The sequence below is a fragment of the Rhincodon typus genome, chromosome 16 (assembly GCF_021869965.1).
Source record: "Rhincodon typus isolate 14 chromosome 16, sRhiTyp1.1, whole genome shotgun sequence".
NCBI classification, from domain to species: domain Eukaryota; kingdom Metazoa; phylum Chordata; class Chondrichthyes; order Orectolobiformes; family Rhincodontidae; genus Rhincodon; species Rhincodon typus.
The window spans coordinates 29,343,142-29,356,557 of record NC_063347.1 but is presented as its reverse complement, the minus strand read 5'-3'; the positions used below and the strand labels follow the sequence as shown (position 1 = coordinate 29,356,557).

Sequence of the window (13,416 nt, the reverse complement as noted above, 5' to 3'; positions counted from 1 at the left end):
GAATAATAAGTCCCTGCAGGTGATCTGAAATGTTAGACGATGTGAGTGAAGTGTCAACAGCTGAATAACAAGACAAGGGATGATCTATAATGGGATTCAATGAGGCAGAGAGATAATTACAAAACATTAAAAATAAGATGGTGCTGGAGATAAACCGTATGACTGGAATAACATAATAGATATGAGTTGCATGCCGAAAGTCTAACCAAAATCATAAGTAATCCAAAACTGTACAAACTAATTAAGATAGAGAGATCATAAGAATTTATCCAGGTGATGGTGACAAAACAGGACAGTATGGAAGATTATACAAATACAGAATAGTGTGGTGGGGTCTCATGTGGGCGCGACATGAATCCAAGATCAAGGTTGAGGCCGTCTTCCTGGGTAGGGAATGTGGCTATCAGTTTCTGCTCAGTGATTCTGCGTCATTGTGTATCTCGAAGGCTGACTTGGAGAACGCTTACGTGAAGATTGGAAGCTGAATGTTCTTGACTGCTGAAGTGTTCCCTGACTGGGAGGGAATGTTTCTGTCTGGCAATTGATGCACAGTGTCCATTCATCCATTGACGTAGCATCTGCATGGTCTCACCAATATGCCAATATACCATGCTTCGGGGCATACTTTTCTGCAGCGTATGAGATAGACAACATTGGCCGAGTCACACGAGTATCTGCCGTGTACATGGTGGGTGGTGTTCCCACGTGTGATGGTAGTTTCTATGTCGATGATCTGACATGTCTTGCAGAGGTTGCCATGGCAGGGTCATGTGGTGTTGTGGTCGATGTTTGCTGTGAACGGTGATCTGTTTAAGTTTTGGCGGTTGTTTGAGGGCAAGAAGTGGAGGTGTAGGGATGATCTTGGTGAGGTGCCCGTCGTCATCAATAATATGTTGAAGGCTGCGAAGAACATGGTGTAGTGTCTCTGCTCCAGGGAAGTACTGGATGATGAAGTTTACTCTATTGGTCATATCCTGTGTCTGTCTTCTGAGGAGGTCATTGTGGTTTTTCGCTGTGGCATGTCAGAACTGGCGAATGAGAGTTGAGCACCATGTCCCGTTCTTATGAGGGCATCCTTCAAAATCTTTAGGTGTCCGTCGTAGTCCTCCTCATCTGAGCAGATCTTGTGTATGGACAGGGCTTGTCCATAGGGGATGACTTCTTTAACATGTTTAGGGTGGAAGCTAGAGAAGTGCTGCATCGTGAGGTTATCCGTGGGCTTGCAGTAGAGTGAAGTACTGAGATGTCCATGCTTGATGGAGATGCGTGTGTCCAAGAATGAGCCTGATTCTGAAGATTAATCCATGGTAAGTATGGTGGTGGGATGAAACTTGTTGATATCGCAATGTAGTCCTTTCTGTGATTCCGCGCCATGAGTCCAAAGGAAGAAAATGTCATCGATGTATCTGGTGTATAGTGTTGGTCAGAGGTCCTGTGCAGTGAAGAAGTCTTGCTCAAACTTCCGCATGAAAATATTGGCATATTGGGATGCAGATTTGGTCCCCATGGCTATTTTGTGTGTCTGGATGAAGAACTGGTGGTTGAAGGTGAAGATGTTATGGTCAACAATGAAGCGGATGAGTTGTAGGAGGGTGTCTGGAAATTGGCAGTTGTTGGTATTGAGGACTGGGGCTGTTGTAGCGATGCTGTCATTGTGGGGTATGCTGGTGTAGAGTGCCAAAACGTCCATTATGACGAGGAATGTTCCTGCTTCAATTGGTCTGTGGCTGCTGAGTTTCTGTAAGAAATCTGTAGTGTTGTATCAGAAGCTGGGGTTTCCTTGTACAATCGGTTTCAAGATGTCCTCGACATAGCCAGAGAGGTTCTCACACAGGGTCCCATTGCCTGGTATGATGGGGTATCTCGGTGCATTGGCTTTGAAGGCAGTAGAACTGTCCTATGCGAGAAGTATGTGGGTTGAGAATGCATGGGATACTCTTTAGGTCTGGATCAAAGGTCTTGATCAGTCTGTTCAGTTGACAGGTGTGTTCTTTGGTCGGATTGGCAGGTAGTTGTCAGTAGTGTTCCTGGTTATTCAGTTGTCAGTTTGCTTCTTTGCAGTAGTCTGTTCTATTCTGTATGACAATTGGCTCCTCCTTTGTGTGCTGGTTTGATGACAATGTTGCAATTGGTCTTGAGAGCGTGGATGGTATTGCGTTGTGCCTGGGTGACGTTCTGCGCTATCTTGTGAGTGCGGCTGATGTATCTGGCAGTAATGCATCTCCTGATGGCTTGAGCATACCTGTTGAGCCTGGGGAAGCGGCCTTCTGGAAGGGTCTAATTCGATTTTCTTCTTTGGTCGCTGCGCCACAGGTCTCTCCCTGTTGGCTGTTCCGGTTCATTGGTTTGACTCATTGGGCTCGCTGCTGACATCTTGGGACTTGTGGAAGAATTCCTGGAGCCTCATTCACCTAATTAATTCCTCCACGTCTGCCGTCAGAACAATGGGGTCCACTTTAGTAGTGGGGCAGAATTGAGACCTCAGCTGAGAACTTCAATTTTGTTGAAGGGTTTGGTCAGACAAGTTGATGATGGATTTCCCTGTGGTGATACTGGTTTCAACTGTGGTACCAGGGGAGGCTTGGTTACAGCTGGTGGTGATGCCAAGTTTCTCCAGTTTTCTGTTCTTGGTGTGCATGAAGGCGGTGTAGTTCTATTGCCTCGTCTGCTTGGCTGTGTCTCATAGCTGGCCTGTTGTATCCTGAGCACAAGCTGAAAATATGGATTCAACATCGAGTTTAACAATTTCAGAGCGTGAGCACCCTACTCATTGTTCATCACCCATTCCCACACCCCCTGGTCCTCGTCTGTATGGGTTGTTCCCAGCACAGCCTACACATTTTCATCTATTTACATTTCCTGTTAGCATCCATTCAGCATTTATCTGTGTTCTGGCTTATCAGTAATCCCTTTGTCTGCTTTTCCTGTATTTTCTCTCTCTGTTTCTTTCATTTTCTGTCTCTGGGCATCATCTCCATCTATTAGACTTAATCCTTCACCACCCCCATCTCAACCCCAGACCCCAGCGTCAGCATAAATACCAGCATTTCCCAGCTGCTTTCAGCTGGACTTGAAACATTAACTCTGTTTTTTCTCTCCAGAGATGCTGTCAGACCTCCTGAGTTTTCTCCAGCAATTTCTGTTCTTGTTTCAGATCTCCAGCATTTGCAGTTATTTCTTGTTCTACAATCTTTCTTGCCATACTTTGAAAGATAGCACATTTATTAGTGTGCCTTGTCACTCAAGTTGACATCCTTTATCCTCAGTATATGGATCAGGCTTACCGCTAAGTGAAGTGATTTGCCTGCAATCTGTCTTCTTAAAATAGCTGGCTATTGATCGTGGTCTGTATGCCGTCATTACGCTTTTGGTTGGGAGTAAAGAGAATGAACTCGTATGGCTTTTTTGGAGAGAATGGAATTGTATTAACCTCACTTGCAACATTATTATTATGCAGGGATGAAGCCAGTATTAGGAAAAAAAAATCACATGACTTCTCTCATTATTGAGAAAACTACTGTGCTGATGAGAAGGCTGTCTTATCAGCTACACAAAATTGAGGTTCTTTTTGTTTTGTTTTAAATAGGTTGCCTTGGATATATGGGAACATTTGGAAATCTACAAGGAGGGGCAAATGGACTGGCTCAGACAGCAGATCATGGAGTCCCATTATATCATCGTTATTTGTTCAAAAGGAATGAAGTTCTTCATAGAAAAGAAACATCGTAAACATAAAGGCAGCTCTAGAGATGGTGGGCAAGGAGAACTTTTTATTGTTGCTGTTTCTATGATAGCAGAGAGACTACGCCAAGCACGACTAAACTCCAGCAATCCCTCTAAATTCATCGCCGTCTATTTTGACTACTCTTGTGAAGCAGACATTCCTGGTGCCTTAGATTTGGCATGCAAGTACAAACTAATGGACCATTTCCCTCAGTTGTATTCTCACTTACATGCTCGAGATCATGGCCAGCCAGACCGGGACCCAACTGAAGTGAACATTCGCAAAAGCAACTATTTCAGAACTAAATCTGGACGTTCCTTGTATATAGCCATTTCTAATATGAAGCAACTTATTGAGCAAGAGCCTGACTGGTTTGAAAAACAGCTAGTGCCACGTCTGCCCTTACTGCCACACCATCAAGGACCAGTTCGTGTTGACTCTGGACTTGTTCTGAATGAGGTGGTTTTCAAGCAACCAGTAACTGAGCATGATTTTCACTTGAAAACCATTGCAGATGTCACCCCTGTTAATTCAGTGTCTTATTCCGTAATTCAGCACTTGAGGATCATTGGAGATGCAGATGTTTCTGATCACCAAGATGCCAGTTCTCTGCTTAGACCCCCTCCACGGATGGTAGCAGCTGTGAACCTGCCTGAAATGCCACGTGACTCTGGGATATATGATTCTTCCATTCCTTCTTCAGAATTATCACTGCCTTTAATGGATGGCCTGTCTTCAGACCAGACAGAAACTGGCTCCATTGCAGATAGCGTCTCCTCATCCTCAGGGCTAGGTAAGATATCTTGCAAGTACCAACCATATTCAAAAGTTTACAGCCAACAGTATGCATTATAGCTTGTACTAAAATACATTGCAGATTTGTATCAGAATGCACCTGATGATGGGAATCCTGAGTGAAATTAATTTAGATATCCAGTCCATTTGTAATGGAGTTTACATTAAAAAGCTATCCTTCAATTTGATTCCACTGTAATCAATTGATAATCTTAACGCAGAACAAATAAAAATAGAACAAGCAAGAAATAGAAATCTATTGCAAAGGTCTAGGGCTGGTTGTGAATTTAATCTAGAGAGCAACATGCATAATATCAGAGTTGATTGTTCATTTTCCACGAACTGATATCAATCCCTGTAAGTAATGTGGATTAAAACAAGAAATAACCCAGTTTTCAGCAGCAGTGAAAGCCTGAATAAAAGACTCTGATGGATTATATGATACCAACAAATTTTAAAATTCACAATGGTACCTTGATGCACTTTTAAAGATTTTCAATAAGAAAAGTATGAGAAAATACTATTTCATCCAGTAAGATTGCAAAATTTGATCTGTTAAGAACTCTACCCCATCCTCAATCTCCACGTGAAATGGTGTGTGATATTTCCCTCACAGTACCACAGGTAATTGAACTAAATTTCTAATATACCATTTGTTTATTGGGAATCTTATTCTGATGTGTGCTTCTAAAAGCACATCCTCGCCCATCAGTTCTGCAATTTTCTGTATAATGGTGCAATAACCTTCTAAAGCCTCATGAGGGTGCTGTTGTGTCAAGCTAATGAAGCCAAATGTATGAAGATTTTTTTTCATAATTTCAGCAATAAATGCCCAATATCAGAAATTTTTACCTGGATTACTAATGAAGTTGAAGGAGCTTCATTTTCACAAATAAGTGCCTACTTACCAGTATTGTGTCAGTTTTTGTGTTCACATTGGATAATGAAGGAGATCTATTGCCTCTCGTTGCAATGTATAAATAGAGGAATAAAAATGAAAAGTAGTCGTCTCAAAATTAGACTTTTAAAAAGGTCCTTAAGACTAATCAATTTGATATCAATAATTATGAATCCCCTTCATTTAGATGAAACTTTTCACTGGATTCAACGTAAGTAGCTATAATTACAAATTTAAACATGAACTCCTATCCCCAAATCGTTGATTCCATCAATTAATGTCCTGGTACAAGTTACTCTTGAATTTCTATCCCCTCCTATGGGAATGTGTCTAACATCCATTTGAGATGCCATCCTCTTAAACACTTCAATACTTATCATCTTATAATTTTAAATAAACAAGTGTTTAATATGATTAGTGTCAAGGGAAACAGTATTGTTTCTCCATCTCTCTTCCACTAACAGTTTTACACGATTATTAGAAAATGTATTTATTTATGATGTGTATTCTTTCCATCTTTCATAACCAATGAAGTTGTTGATCTGTTAAGGCCAAATGTTTATAATATAGTAAGCATATAGTACAGCAATACTAGTTAAATCAATATTGAAACTATATTTAACCAATGTTCTGGCTGATGATGAGGTGAATTACAGCTTGGAACTTGGTATGCTGATTGATCATACCTTCAAATACTGTACACTCAGTAGCAGAAGTGTGTACCGCCCACAAGATGCACATCAGAAATGCACCAAAGATCCTTAAATAGCACCTACCAAACCCACAACCACTTCCATCTAGAAGGACAAGGACAGCAGATACATGGGAACACCACCACCTGCAACTCCCACTCCAAGCCACTCAACATCCTGACTCAGAAATATGTCTCTGTTCCTTCACTGTTGCTGGGTCAAAATCCTAGAACTCCCTCCCTAAGGGCATTGATGGTCAACCTACAGCAGGTGGATTGCAGCGGTTCCAAAAGGCAGCTCACCAGAACCTTCTCAAGGGCAACTGCAAATGGGCAATAAATGCTGGCCACGCAGTAATGCCCATGTCTAAAGAGTGAATAAAAGAAATATGAATTGACATTAAAATTTGGTACTTAATAGCTTTCCTTTCTCTGTAACATTCATAGAATCCCTACATTGTGGAAGCAGGCCATTCAACCCCTCAAGTCCACACCAACCCTCCGAAGAGCATCCCACCCAGACCTACCCCTCTATCCTATCCTCATAACACTGCATTTACCATGGCTAATCTACCAAATCTTCACATCCCTGGACACTATGGGCAATTTAGCAATCCACCTAGCCTGCACATCTTTGTACTGTGGGAGGAAACCAGTGCACCTGGAGGAAACCCACGCAGACACGGGGAGAATATACAACAACCACACAGGCAATTGCCTGAGATTATAATTGAACTCGGGTCCCTGGCGCTGTGAGGCAGCAGTGCTAACCACCGAACATCGCTTAACTCAGTTCCTGCTTCAGTTCACCTCCTGCTGGAAACTTTACCTATGCATTTTGTTCCTTCCAGTAGCCAATCACCCATCTTCTACCTTCTTTAAATTTGCTCAAAATTATTGACTGTATTTTAACTTGTGGTAAATCCTGTCTCATTCACCCATCACCCCTCTGCTCACTGACAAACATTGTCTCAAAGAACAAAGAAAATTACAGCACAGGAACAGGCCCTTCGGCCCTCCAAGCCTGCACCAATCCAGATCCTCTATCTAAACCTGTCGCCTATTTTCCAAGGATCTGTATCCCTCTGCTCCCTGCCCATTCATGTATCTGTCTAGATACATCTTAAATGACGCTATCGTGCCCACCTCTACCACCTCCGCTGGCAACACGTTCCAGGCACCCACCACCCTCTGCGTAAAGTACTTTCCACACATATCTCCCTTAAACTTTTCCCCTCTCACCTTGAAATCGTGACCCCTAGTAATTGAGTCCCCCAATCTGGGAAAAAGCTTCTTGCTATCTACCCTGTCTATACCTCTCATGATTTTGTAGACCTCAATCAGGTCCCCCCTCAACCTCCATCTTTCTAATGTAAATAATCCTAATCTACTCAACCTCTCTTCATAGCTAGCACCCTCCATACCAGGCAACATCCTGGTGAACTTCCTCTGCACCCTCTCCAAAGCATCCACATCCTTTTGGTAATGTGGCGACCAGAACTGTATGCAGTATTCCAAATGTGGTCGAACCAAAGTCCTATACAACTGTAACATGACTCCTTGTCTCCTTGACTGACAACACTTTAATTGTAAAATCCTCACCCTTGTTTTCAAATCCCTCCATGGCCTTGCCCCTCCCTATTTCTGTAATCTCCTTTGTCGATACAAGTATGTGAGATATCTATCCTGCTGTAAATCTAGCCTCTTGCAAATTCCTGATTTTAGTAATTCCAGTACTGGTGACAGTACCTTCTGTTGCCAAGTTCTTAAATGCTGGAATAAAAACCAAAAGAACTGCAGATGCTGTAAATCAGAAACAAAAACAGATATTACTGAAAAACTCAGCGGGTCTGGCGACATCTGTGGAGAGAAATCGGAGGTAACGTTTTGGGTCGACTGACCCTTCCTTAGAACCATGAATTCTGGAATTCCCTCCCTAAACCTGTCCACTTTTTCTGCTCTCTTAAGTTGCTTGTTGAATCTGCTTTGGTGAGCAGACTTTTTGTTATGTGCCTGATATCTCCTCCAGTGGATCGATGTCAAAGGTGTTATTATTAAGGACATGTTTGTTGAGTATCTCAGAAGTTTTGCTACGTTAAAGATGCTATTTACCTTCAAATTGTTCTGACAATATATGTCTCTCTACATTGTTATACCAACATTATTTTAAAAATCTATATAGAAAGAAACCCATAAATAACCTATATTTTATCAATAGTTGATTAACTGAGTTCCTCAAGAACAAGTTCCTTTTTCATTGTGCTACTGTTTACCTCACATTTTTTATTTTATTGCCAAAATAAATTTTAGCTCAGAAGGTACTTTGTAAAGATGTTCTTCTGCAGGACTAACTAGCTCTTGCAATGTATATCCATGATTATATTTCTTCAAGCTTGGGATTAGTATATGATGGTTTGCCCTTAGTCAGCAAAGCTCATTAACACACATTCTATATCAGAGATTACTTCACGTAAGGATATCAGAACTGCGGGTGCTTTAAGGGTCAATCTCAGTTTAAAAGTTCTGTGGTCAACATTTTAAATTGCTATTAGTTATACAATTGTAGCATCAATTAGTTACTTCAAGATATTATTACTTACTTCCTTCTCTATCAAACAAAGGCTAAAATACAAAGTCAGTTCTTTAGCAGGATTACATTAGCAAATTTCCCGCTGTTCTCTGATTAATTCTTCCCTCTCAACTACCCATTTTAAATATGTCGCAGTTATAACATGAGGTAATGTCTCCTCGGAGGTATCACTACATAATTATGTACTGTTGCTAGACAACTGAGAGGGGAAATTCACCCCAGTGAATTATTAGTGAGCTGAAACTCACCAGTGGGACAGAAAAGATGGCAATTGTTATTTGATGTCAAATAACTGTGTCATTCAAACCTGTGCCTGTTCTCATGGGAACTACCCATATGATTCAATTCTGCACTTCACCTCATGGTACAGATTCATTTACTTCCACGGTGACTTATAACATTAGGAGACACACTAGAATGATACCTCCTACTTTGTTTTCAAGTGCAGAAATTAATATTCTGATTTTTTTTGTGAGGGGTGCGGAATTATTGCATTCTTACTAGAGCAACTCAGCTAATTCCACTCACCTGTCTGTTCCCTGTAAACCTGTAACTTCTTTTATATTTGCTCATGAGATGTGGACATTGCTGGCTACACCAACAATTTTTGCCCATCTCTAATTGCCCTGGAGAAAGAGGTTGTGAGTTGCCTTCTTGTACCTTGGAGTGTCAGGATGCCCAGATTGCTATTAGGAAGACAGTTTTAGGATTTTGACCCAATAACAATGAAGGAATGGTGATGTAGTTGCAAGTCAAGATGGCATGTGTTTTGAAGGGAGCTTCTGAATGGTGGTGTACCCATGCATCTAGCATACCCTTCAATGTTTGTCCAATTCTCTTCTGAAAGTGAGGATTGAATCTGCCTTTACCTCAATTTCAAGCAGTGCATTCGAGATCCGGGTCCTCGACCAAAATGTGCCAAAAGTTTAGTTTATGTTCGATTTTGATGATCTACTTTTTACAGTGCATCATTTGATTTTCACTTGTTATATTATTTTTCTCCCCCAGGTGAAGACGAGCCACCAATTCTCACAACAAAATCATCAGTTTCTGGACTGTGTAAAGTGGAAGTGGACAGACACATAAGTGCTACAGTAACCCTATAACATTCCATATCATAGGGAATGCATTGCCACTTTACCTTCTCAGCTGTATATTCATTAACAAGCCCTACAATAGTGACCATTTTAACAACACTGTGAACATCAATACATTAAGAAATGTATTTGAACGCCATGTGGCAGCATTGAGTAAATAGTATTGTTTTAACACAAGGGTCAGTCAGTTTGGGATCAATATTTAATTACAGTTATATCATATTTCTGACACTAATTTGATGCTCTTAACTGTTTAACATGATATTTAATTTTGTGTACTGATTTGGACCATTTGTGCATCTTAGAAATTAATATCAATCTTCGTGATCAATGGCAAATCTGATATGTTTAACTGATTTAATTTACCAATATTTACACCTGTTTCTTAAGATAAAAAGAATGATGACTTAGCATAGAATATTATTGCTGAAATTATTTGTAAAAGCTTATATGATTTGTCTGAATGTTTCCATGTGGCAGAGACCAGAATTAACTATTAGATTTCAACTAACATTGTGTATATGTATATTTACCGATGACATATTACAGATAATTGCACTGCTGCACCCAGTTGGGAGGGGATAATTGTATAATGAATCTAGTTGAAACAAGAGATAACAAGGTGTAGAGCTGGATGAACACAGCAGGCCAAGCAGCATCAGAGGAGCAGGAAGGCTGACGTTTCGGGCCTCGACCCTACTTCAGAAATGTTGAAACAATACTTCTTTTAAAAATTCAACTGACATCCGTTAATATGAATTCTGGTCGAAGCATTTAAACTAACTTAAACAATCTTTTGAACTACAAAACAATTCTGCATTTTCAAAATGTCAGATGCAGCTAAGAAAATAATGAAGTGTAGTTTTTAGTGAATAATTGTTGAATAATTTAAAGTCAAATAGCTGTAAATAGTTTTCAAACTATCATGTTGTAACTCCCAAAATGAAGTTAACAGGGTCGTGTTTTGGACACTGCTCTCACCCACTCAACCATTTTGTTATATTGATTTACAATCCAATTATCAATGTAATTTATCCACATTACCCACCCTGGACATTATAAAATGAAATTGGCTCTCCAGCTTGAGACAAGAGTACATCATTCCATGTGTATATGGATAGCATTAGCAGCTTGTGTGGTATTATTAGGTACAGCATATCGAATGATGTATGCCAGAGACAGGAATATAACCTGTTGGTATACTCCTTTATTGTTTCTTTTCTCTGTGAGATGCATTTTGTAATTTCACTGTTATTGACAAGTGAATTTCACACAAGAACAACTTATCCAACATTCACAGCCATAGTCAATATCGTAAGTTATTGATGTGGCGGAGATTAGTTTTGGTATGATGTCATCTGAATAATCAACTTTTTAAAATTGATTTTAATTCAATGTGGTTTGTGAATCACATTGTTATAACTAACAGAATTCCATGTTTCTTTTAAAAGTTATTGGTGTTAATTGTGTGCAAGGTCATGGTCCTTTTTCCATTCCTGACCTGATAGCATGATGTCATTAAATGTGGAGCTGGAAAAGCAGTTAGATTCGAGGAGCAGGAGAGTCAACGTTATGGACCGCACACTTTGTCAGGACTTTGGGGTCCTGACAAAGGCTTTCATCCTGAAACATTGACTTTCCTGCTCCCCGGATGCTGTCTGACTGGCTGTGCTTTTCGAGCTCCATATTTATTGACTCTAGCTTCCAGCATCTGCAGTCCTTACTGTCTCCAGCATGGTGTCATATTGGAAGGTTATTTCAGTATGGGATATCCCAACTGACTCTGACCTTCACCGTGCCTAGACATGCTGATCCAGTAGGTGGTGACCAGATCGACATCTGGAGCGGCAGCTGTATGTGTTATTTTTCCCTGCCCCACTACTGCTGGCACTCAGCAACTTAGTGCAAACTGGAGATCAAACCTGATACTTTCCTTTTCTACTCGATAAACCTCTTGAGATATTGTAATGTCATGATTATTAAGCCAATTATTTGACAGTAACGCAATTGTGTTTTTAACGTATGCAGTTTTAAAAACTAAAGACTTCTAGTAAAGATTTTGATGTGAATCTGGTAGATAAATTGATAGGAAGTATAATTCATTTTATCACCTTCATTAATTTTACATTTTGAGGATTGGGTTTAATACTGTACTCGAGTTCAGGTTGCTGACGTACAGTGAAGATTCCTGTAGTGCCAAAATAGTCATCTCAAATATCGTATGAAATATGAACATCCATCTATCACTAATTTCATAAATCTTAAGCAGTTGGTTTCCCTCATTAGTTTCCTACAGCCTGCTCATCACTATTTACTCTGTGTTTACACCTAGTTTTTGTAGGTTGTGATGTAATTGTAATATATTTTGGTTATTTTGACTGCTTTTATAAGTTTTTGCAAAATGCCTGATGTATTCTTTATTTTGTACAAGCTATAAGTTAAGCTGACTGAGAAAATGTTCTACTGTTTTGTCTTTTTGTACTGGTGCTTTTTTTAAAAAAAATAAATAAAACCAGAACTTTTAGAGGCTCCCCAATAGAGACTCATTCTTATGTTGCTGCTGTCTTGTGATCTGGGAGATATCCCAACTGACCCTCTATATCAGATATCCAAAACTGAATAACAGAGTCAAAATGATATTTTATTGCAGTGACTTCAACTCAGTTTGATATTGTTCTGAGCTTCACAAAATTTGAATCGTTATTTATCCAATTATTCTATACTTTTAAGATTACTGCATCTCCTTACTATCCTAACCTGAATTAAATATGGAAGTGTGTGAATGCATTAGTCTGTAGCTGTGATGTGAATTTCCCATAATCTATGATATTACTAGTGTATAACCAGTGCAGATCTTAGAATCATCCCTGATGTTTGCTTTACAAGTCTACAGGTTTTATTTTATCTTTCTTACACTCAACTGTCTGTCTAATGTCTTACCAAATTCACCATGTAGGTCTTCCACAACTTTTTCTTCTGGTGGGGTCCAGTACTGTAATCCTACTGGTACTGGTTTTGAAATTTCTGCTCTTTAGAAATGTATTCGCATGCCATGGTTGCTACAGATCAAAGTTATTGGCTGGACTGGATGAGGCCAGTTGCTTTTCACCCAATCCGCAGTCAAGTGTGATGGGTATGCACCAAAGACTGGCATTTTTGCATAATTCTAAGCAACCGTATCTTTATCACCAATTGTAAAATGACCTTGGTAGCAGTTTTAGAAAGTGTCCATGATGGTTGAACAGTTTAAAGGCTGATGAAGGTGAATACTGGAGAGGAAGGGAATAAGAATAAATCTGTGACTCTAGTATAGTACTGCAAATACATCTGTATCCAGCGTGAAAGAAACTCTGCTTTAATAGACAACAGTTTGGCAAATGAAGCAGCTGTAAATCTGACCACTGTTCAGAGAACATTGGTTCAACATTGAACTTTCCTGTAATGTGAATTTGGGTGGAATAATAGCTATGTCGTGGGTAACATGGATAATTGGCACACCCTACATGTTGGCAACACACCATCTTCAAAAGGAGGAAGAGGATTGATAATAAAAGGGATAATGATAACTACAAACACATGTGATCACAGCCTTTCCATGTTTTAGCTGGAAACAGAGTGGCC

At 39.9% G+C, this 13,416-nt stretch overlaps 1 protein-coding gene across 1 annotated transcript in view; it reads left to right on the top strand.

Moving 5' to 3' along the window:
- il17rd (interleukin 17 receptor D) overlaps positions 1-12,264 on the top strand; it is an 80,772-nt gene extending 68,508 nt beyond the window's left edge. Inside the window, exons 11-12 of the mRNA XM_020512318.2 lie at positions 3,587-4,517; positions 9,707-12,264. Coding sequence (XP_020367907.2) covers positions 3,587-4,517; positions 9,707-9,804 — 1,029 coding nt within the window. The 3' untranslated portion in view covers positions 9,805-12,264. The remainder of the gene's footprint in view (positions 1-3,586; positions 4,518-9,706) is intronic.
- Positions 12,265-13,416: the final 1,152 nt, after the last annotated feature.